Source organism: Prionailurus viverrinus, chromosome B4, assembly GCF_022837055.1.
Source record: "Prionailurus viverrinus isolate Anna chromosome B4, UM_Priviv_1.0, whole genome shotgun sequence".
Taxonomy (NCBI): Eukaryota; Metazoa; Chordata; class Mammalia; order Carnivora; family Felidae; genus Prionailurus; species Prionailurus viverrinus.
The window spans coordinates 62,039,649-62,048,555 of record NC_062567.1 but is presented as its reverse complement, the minus strand read 5'-3'; the positions used below and the strand labels follow the sequence as shown (position 1 = coordinate 62,048,555).

General features: G+C 37.3%; 1 protein-coding gene across 5 annotated transcripts in view; it reads right to left on the bottom strand.

The window, feature by feature from the left end:
• DNM1L (dynamin 1 like) overlaps nucleotides 1-8,907 on the bottom strand; it is a 48,686-nt gene that overhangs the window by 1,828 nt on the left and 37,951 nt on the right. For 2 of the 5 annotated variants that reach the window (XM_047865746.1, XM_047865750.1), the window contains 8 exons: nucleotides 8,594-8,683; nucleotides 6,910-7,002; nucleotides 4,251-4,307; nucleotides 3,260-3,337; nucleotides 2,911-2,943; nucleotides 977-1,153; nucleotides 530-639; nucleotides 238-397 (listed from right to left, as the gene is read on the bottom strand). In XM_047865746.1, the coding sequence (XP_047721702.1) occupies nucleotides 238-397; nucleotides 530-639; nucleotides 977-1,153; nucleotides 2,911-2,943; nucleotides 3,260-3,337; nucleotides 4,251-4,307; nucleotides 6,910-7,002; nucleotides 8,594-8,683 (798 nt within the window). The remainder of the gene's footprint in view (nucleotides 1-237; nucleotides 398-529; nucleotides 640-976; nucleotides 1,154-2,910; nucleotides 2,944-3,259; nucleotides 3,338-4,250; nucleotides 4,308-6,909; nucleotides 7,003-8,593; nucleotides 8,684-8,907) is intronic. The other 3 variants (XM_047865747.1, XM_047865748.1, XM_047865749.1) reach the window with 3 other exon arrangements.

Sequence of the window (8,907 nt, the reverse complement as noted above, 5' to 3'; positions counted from 1 at the left end):
AAAAAATTATGATATCAAAAAATCTTGAACTATGTGGAAGTAATCTCTCCCCTTTATATGTGGCAGATCTATACAACTAGTACCTTCAGTCTAAAAATCTAATCAAGTACTATGCAAAAAAATAGACTAGCCATCCTGTGATGACTGTTTATCTCCAGGGATCAGAATGTAATGTTTATTAATGTTTATATCTACAACCCAGCCCCGGGTGTGAAGATTCAGAAGCATTTGCGATACCTTTAGCATGTCTGCAGCTTCCTTCCTGCGCTGTGCCATGTCCTCGGATTCAGTCAGAAGATCATCCAGTAAGGATGATTTATAGAGCTGTCCTACTAACTCACTCTGAAGAGTATCTTTCACATGATTCACCAAAAAGTGCATTACTGCCTTTGGCACACTGTAAAATAAAACCATCAGGTGATCCACTAACTTAAAATCAAAGCCTAAAAATGTTTTAAATACATGTATTTTCAAAACTGATTATGGAGTTATCCAGCAGTATACATATGCTCTGATTTCTAGTACTAACCTGTCTTGAATATTCTTTCTGACAATAAGAAAATACGATTTGATGAGTCGCTCAATGACCTCACAGTCTCGCTGTTCACGCGCAGATAGTTTTCGTGCAACAGGAACTGGCTAAATGGGGTGAAGGAAGAAAGAAACTTTGTTTTTGTGCCATTTTCAGATAAAAGTTCAGTAAGTTTGGGGCGCCTGGGTGACTCAGTTAAGCGTCTCTAACATAACAGTTTGTGAGTTTGAGCCCCACGTTGGGCTCTGTGCTGACAGCTCACAGCCTGGAGCCTGCTTTGGATTCTGTCTCCTCCTCTCTCTGCTCCTCCCCTACTTGCGCGCATGCTCTCAACAATAAATGTTTAAGTTCAGTTTTTGTGACTTTTAGTTTCTTTTGTCTTTTAAAGTGTTCTCCGAATAACAGGGTTATCTCACTAGTGCTGAACCTATTTGCGTGGCTTACCACATCCAGCAGATTGACAGCATGGCCTTTTTGGGGACTGGCTGGCATAATTGGAATTGGTTTTGATTTTTCCTCAGCTAATAACTCTTCAGCTTTTGAAGTTTTCAGCATTCCTCTCCAGTTGCCTGTTGTTGGTTCCTGAACACCATCTCCGACCCCACCACCTCCAGATGCAACCTGAAAAAAACGTTCCAAAATCTGTTCCAATCGTATCCTATCGGACCTTGACAGCAGTCAAGAACACACATCCTGTACCCATCTGGAATCTCATCTAGTCAGACAGATAACTGGGTCAGAAAGAGATGGCGGGTGGCATGTATAACTGGAACCCTGAGCTAAGAGGTTCTGTTGTAATTTCCAGGCATCAGCCAAGAGATTTAGTTTTTATCGTTTGCTAACTTTAAAATTCTTCCTCTTCTCCAACTCCTCTACCACTATGAAAAACAAAACAGCTGCCATTCAGCTTTTTTTCAAAGGAACCTTACACACTGTTGAACTGTGATCTCTCCAAAAGTTCTGTGAACTCCTGTTTCCAAAACTTCAGAGTTTAACAGTCAACAAAATACCATAGGATAAACCTACAAACTCTGTAACACACTCACGATTCTTAGGCTGATGTGACTTTAAACTGCCTAAAACATAGGATGTGACATAAACACAATGTAAGTTTCCTCCATGTCCATACTCTTGAGAAAAGATCTGCTGAAAGGAATCTAGCACTACCATTAACCACAGGTGCTCTTGCACTTTCTTTTCTAGGATATGTTAGAAAAAATGTTTAGGATAATGGGAAAAACAGTAACTCATCAACACTTAAGCAATGTTTTTAGACGCTCTTTAAAAAGATCTTCTAATCTAAAATGGAGTTAAGATGACCTCCAAACTTCTAACAGAAATGCGTTATGGCAACTGTTTAAAAATGTCTTTTTTTTTTTTTTTTTAAAGCTCATAGATAACAGATCTGAAGACCAATTGTAGGGTGACAACTGGTTAAGTAGACTTTTGGGGGCGATCACATTACAAGTGTATACAGGTGTCAAATTATAATTTGTAGACCTGAAACATATTTTTAAAAAGTCACTGCGAATGGGGTATCTTTCTGAATTAAAACACTGGCCCAAATTTGTCTCTAATATGTCTGTTAAGATAGGCCATATCTAAATACAGGCAGTATATTTATACACTGATTTTAAAATGAGTAATTATACTTTAAATACCTATTAACTACACATGAATGATAGAAATTATAAGGAAACTAAGCAAATTCAGGGTGATGCCATGAGTGAAGTAAACCCAAAGCAATGATTTAGATGGTCTCTAAAACCTGAGCACAGGGGGCTGAGAGAGGTAAAACATTTAAAAAGTTTTGAGGTTCAGCACCTTAAATCTGGACAGTGAGGAAAGGAGCTAAATGCAGAAAAAACTAAATATGGATGGGTCTGAATAGTTTAATGATTAATAATTTTCTCCAAAAAAAGTTCTCAAGAATTGACAGTCTCAAACTCTCCCAGTCCCCTTTGTTTTGAATTTGCTTAAGCTGTTGAGGCACATTTTAAGCTACACATTGAGGTGACAATGCAAACTGAATGGAAGCATAAGGAAGCTGCAGGAGGGGATTATCCATTAGTACTGGACCAATGTCAGAACTTTTAAAGAGGAAATGTCCAAACATATAACAACTTCCACCTCTGGAATCTTAATTTCCTACCACAATATTAAAATCAAAACTAGTAGGAAAGCCTATTGTTGTTATTTAAAGAAATGTTAAAACTAGAACGAATGCCATCTTAAAAGGATTAGAAAAGAAAAACAATAAAAAATGGAACACAGACAAGAGATAGATGCTACTGCACAAACAGCTTCTTCAGTGATTTTGAAGACAGTGTTTCAGTGAGAACCAAAGGTACATTTCCATTCTGAAGCAAGAGACTCACATTTTTAGTTTCTCTTCTGCTGTCCTGAATTAACTGTTAAAAGATATGTTAAAACATGCAGTTTAACAAGCAAAATTTAAATACCAATGGTGTGAATTTCAAAACTGCAGGATAATTTCCTCTTTAAATTATTTTTCTGTGTGTTTCTGCTATCTGGCAAGCAAAGGCATGTCAACAATAATTTATGAAGTATACAGTTACATAATTCAGAATTCTTGTTAGACTAAATCTAACCTTAGCACAATATCCCAAATTAATATTCTATTCAGTGTACAGTGTGTTGTTTCCAGATGATTATGTTGCACCAAACAACCAGGCATGCAGGCTTAGATTAAGAATCAGAACAGACCTTGCCATCAGCCTCAGCAGAAGCAGCAGGGGAGGGCTCCTGGGAGGCAGGTGCCAAAGCACTTGGAACTTTATAAGACTAAAGGTAAAAAATGCAGGGAAAGAAAATCAAGGATGCCAAAAATGCATTCAGAAAACATTCTATACATGTAAATTTTTCTTCTCTGCATCAAATTAGTAAAGTAACATGAGAAACAAAAGGAACCATGGGACATAAAATTATTTTTTATTCTTCCTTATTTCTTATACTGTTACCACTTTGTTAAAAGCCTTCTGCAATGAGTACCTAAGGACAATCCAAATCGTTTTTATTTTTGGAATCTGGTAAGATCTTTTTTGGTAAAGGATTTAAGATAACAGATTTGTATACACACATTTTAATGTATGCAACTTATTACAGGTAACCAGAACCCATTATATGCATATTATTTTTCCCTCTCTAAAATACCTTCTTGTTTTATAGTAAAGTCATCCATTGGTCATTTCAACTAATTGTACAGAGTTGATAAAGTCACCTTAAACTTTTAAAAGCTTGATATTTAAAATCCAACTTTAAGCATTTTTTCTAATGTATTCAAGATACCATTAACTTTAAATTACTCAAAACCTATTTTTAAGGGGGCCTGGTGGCTCGGGTCAGTTAAACATCCAGCTCTTAGTTTTCGGCTCAGGTCATGATCTCACAGTTTGTGAGTTTGAGTCCCATGTCAGTCTTTGCATGGACAGTGTGAAGCCAGCTTTAGATTTTCTCTCTCCCTTTCTGCCCCTCCCCTGCTTGTGCGTGCATATACACACATGCGCTCTCGCTCACTCATAATATAAATAAGCTTTAAAAAAAAAAAACCCTATTTTTCAACTTGAAATACCTTCACTCAAACAATGAAATAATTCCAATGGAATAGTGAAGAGAGAAAAAAAAATGACTCTAGAACTGAGGCTTACCAATCCATCTTTGCATGTTGGGAATATGCTTTAAAAATACTGTTTTTTACCTTGTCTCGTGATACGGCTGAAGGTAATTCTCTCGCTAGCCTGTTTCTCCTTTGTTCCTAGAAAACACAACCAAACAAAACCAAAGTAATTATCAGAGCACTGAGATACAAGCCTACTAAAAAATGTTCAGCTGAATTGAAAAGTGTGGAATGACTTACAGTATATCCTCTCACTGTTGGGACTCATGCCATAATTTTATTTTAAAACAAACAAGAAATCATTTAACCCAATGCTTCTCAATCTTTTTTTCTGCCCAACACACCTGAAGGATACAATACAACGTCAGTGACAGTGGCTCCCTAAACCAGGGATTCTCAAATGAGGGGCAATGGACTGACATCTTTGCTTTCCCCACTAAAAATCACAGATTGAAACTGTCCCACATAAATGTGTACATCAGCCTTCAGCATACCATGTAGAATCTTAAGTGCACAGATGACAGAATACTTAAGCCTTTAAACCTCACTCTAACCTGCACACATCTATGTGAAATTCCCACAACCCCCCCACACAAAACCGTAAGAGGTATCTGTGGTGGACGTTATCCTTTAAGGATGTTCCGTTTCCTTCATTCTACTATCTCCCAGAAATAAATGGAGCAGTGAAAACAGTCCTTTCTGTAACCTAATTTAACAGACTGATGGACCACCCACTCTTCTACTTTGCTGTTATCAGGTAACTCTGGTACAAAGCTTAAGAAACTGACATTCAAATCAACAGGTGGTGAACACCTACTGTATGTCAGAGCACCAGGACAGGTTCAAGAGTGAGATGTATGTGTTAACGGCTCTCTCAGCAGCAACAGATACACAGAAAAGCATTTAGGTTCAATAAAGTCAAAACTGCTCCTAAGTAGAAACCATTTCATGAACATTCTCAAGCCTGCAAAAAAAGATGTTAACAAAGCTTCCATATTGACCTTTTATGGGTAAGACTTTCTTTTGACAGATTCTTGACCAGTTTTCATTTTTTTTTTTATGAGGTAGTCCAGTGATAAAAAATACATGATAAAAATGTGTGGATTTTAACAATCTTCAGAATAAAAAGTTTTCCATATTAAAATGTACGTTTTGAAGAGGGACACAAAGCAAAAAAAAAAAAAAGGGGGGGGGTGCAGCAGAATCTGGAACCCAGAAATTCTCATCCTAGTCTGTTACCAACTTGTTAGGACCTTAGGGGTCCTGGAAAGCATCCTGGCTTATTTGCTTTGTTGACCAGAGAGGTTACCAACTCTTCCTAAGCCCTCAGTTTTGTCATTTGTTAACATTATCTACCCTCAAAGAGTTGTAAAGATTCAAGTAGAATATTCAAATAAAGTTCTTTGTCATGGAATCATTAAAAACAGAGACCTACTCATTTGTTTAAGACAAAACAAAACAAAACTTAGCTGAAATCCCATCATAAATGACCTTGTCAGGATGCCTGGGTGGCTCAGTCAGTTAAGTGTCCGACTTTGGTTCAGGTCATGATCTCATGGCTGGTGAGTTTGAGCCCCGCGTTGGGCTCTGTGCTGACAGCTCAGAGCCTGGAGCCTGCTTCAGATTCTGTGTCTCCCTCTCTCTGCTCCTCCCCCACTCATGCTCTCTCTCTCTCTCTCTCTCTCTCTCTCTCTCAAAAATAAACAAACATTAAAAAAAAAATTATAAATTACCTTGTCAGTATTACAAAAACTGTTCCATACATAAGTTTTCCATGAAGGTCGTTTCAGTGTTACAAGGACTAAATCCTAGTCCTAAAACAAGATCGACGTGCATTTTTCATGTAACAGTTATCTGGTGCACTTTCCAAGTGCTTTAAAATGCTTACTTACGTGCATTTTTTAAATTTTTTTCTGACACTAACTTACCCCAGCTATGTAGCTAAAAATAGTTCCCTATACCTGTTAAAGATGCTTGTTTCTTTTTAACAGCACCCAGGAAAATAAGCACTAAGATAACAATCATCTGTGAGCCTGAGATTCTTCATCTATTTAACCAAAGGACTGAAGTTGATGATGACCTTGGGTCCTCTCCAGTTCCCAAATTCAATGTTTACAATTTTCTCTCCATCCATTTGCATGAAAGGAAATTTTATATAGAAGGGAACTCTGAGGTCTTACTGGATTAAGGCATAGCAGAAAAATTTACTATTCTTGGATAAAAGTAGCATTGCTTTATCCACCAGCCTTGGCTCCATGTGAGATCTTCTGCAACTTGCAACATTAACCTCAAATGGAAAAAAAGAGCCATGAAATGCAGCCACCCCAGTACTGGTGAAAATTTACCATTAATTTAGGTAGTTCTTGGAATGTTTCCTTCCCAGCGTTTAGAGCCAAATAAAAGCAATTTTAAACATTCACTTTTTTGACTCTTCAACCTGAATAAACTACAACAGTTACTGAGAGAGAGCCAGCCAGGCAGTCCTTCAACACTAAATCAGTGAATCCCAGATCCCCTCTGAGTTACAGCTTCGGAAAGAGAAAATGAGAATAATGCCTCCGGGTGGTTTTGAGAATTCAATTTAACATAACAATGTAATGCCCTTAGCATACTTCCTGGGAAGTAACAGACAACAATAGGTATCTGTATGTTTTATACTTATGCCATGCTTGGTAAATTTGATACAACTGATTTACAGTGGATTTTCTCTCTCAAAAGAGACAATTCAAATTGTATTTACCTCTATATTATTGTTCATCAGCCCACAAGCATCAGCAAAGTCCGGATGTTTTGTGTTGATGTAAGCCAGTTCAATTGCCACTAAGTTATGGACCTAGAAAAAAAATTAAATTAGGCTATATACTAAAACATGTCAACCTAATTCTAATTTAGGAAACACAACTTACTAAATAGTTCTAAAAAAGGCAGTATGGGAAACTGATGCCTTAATAAATACTCAATATTTATACTCCAACTAATACATGTTATGCCATATTAGAATTTGCTCTATCTTTTATTAATATTTCATCATCTAAGACTGCATTTCTAAGGGGGTGAGATAGTGACCTTAAGGTAGTTAGAGGTATTTTGTTAGAAAAAAAAAAATTTACCCAATGCAAATCTAAGTTCGAAGGCTTTATGTAACCTTGCTATTAAAACTTCAGATCATCTGCTATTGCACATCAACGTTTCAGTTCAGTTTCAACAAGAAAATATTTCATAATCAGATAAAGTCAAAGATGTTAACTTTGAGTAAAGGATACATTTAAAGACCTGAGCCTTAATTATGACAAACCTGGTTTAAATATTATACGTGGTTTGAAATCCTAACGGGACAATAATCAAAAAGGAAAGCTAAGGGGCGCGTGCCTGGGTGGTTCAGTCGGTTAAGCATCAGACTCTTGATTTCACCTCAGGTCATGATCTCACAGTTCATGAGTTTGGGCCATGCAGAGCCTGCATGGAATTCTCTCTCTCTCCTTGCCCCCCCTCCCTCACTAGCTCTCTCGCTCTCAAAATAAACTTAAAAAAAAGGAAAAAGAAAAAAAGGAAAGCTGAAATTAATTCCTCCAGTATTGCAGAGATTTAACTAACCCCTTCATCTGCACCGTTCCAACAAATCTCAGGTATTAGAACAGCATTAAAACGTCAAAACCAGGTGAAAAGGATCTATTCAAATGAAATTCCAATGATTCTGTCATCTCACTAGGTGGACCCTGAGACCAGGTGAACTACATATCTTTACTCCTCTCATTCTGGGGGCTGCGCTCACAAGGGAAACAACCGAGTGGCAGGGATTACCTTCTCCACTTCCAAGGATGGTCTTGTACTCTTAGTAAACCTCCACTGGGGCTCACCACCATCCCAAATGCACTTTTAGTGACCAGGAAGGTAAACAAAACAACCAACAAATAGAGACATAAAGGCAATTTCAAATGCTTATCCCACATTTTTGCCAATTTCAGCATTTTTAAGGATAGCAGCAACCCACAGAATAGTAGCAAGCAACCATGACATTACAGTACTGGGCCATCAAAAGCAAACTAGAAGTGGCCAAATTATTGTCATGTGCCAGAGTTAAAATAAGAGCTTGCTCTAAAGGCTCAGTTTACTGGGGCTGAAGACAAAGCTAATTTTCCATTAGATCAGTGGTGCTACGTAATAGAGCAAAACTATTCACAATCCTCAAGAGGAACTCCATTCTCATGAAAAACTGTGGCTGCAGGCTAACGATGATGAAAACATGAAGAAAAATTACTTTATACCAGAATTACTGAAGTTTCCTTTGAAATAATAATGGAAGTTCACTAATCTTTTTCCTGCCACTATACTGGAAAACATGCCTGAACTCTAAAGTACTCATACTGCTGTACAAAAAGCTTCAACAGTGATTACAATGATGACTTGTGAAAATAACAGCTCACCATTTCATTTGTAACAGGTAACCGTTTACGAAGAAGACAAGTCACTACTTCAACTATGGCATCATGGAGTTTAGGAAACCGCAACAACTCCTAAATATGATGGAAGAAAGAAACACAGAAGTCTACTTTGTTTAAAGGAAAATTAAATAATTAATGAAATAGATTTTAAGCTACATGTAAGCTGGCTACTTCAAAGCACTTTTAGAAAAGGAAGCTACAGATTTGAACTTACTGTTAACCCATCTTACAGATTTCCTCCCATCCCATGAAACCACCACTTCCGTATTTTACTACTTAATCGGACACCCGTTACA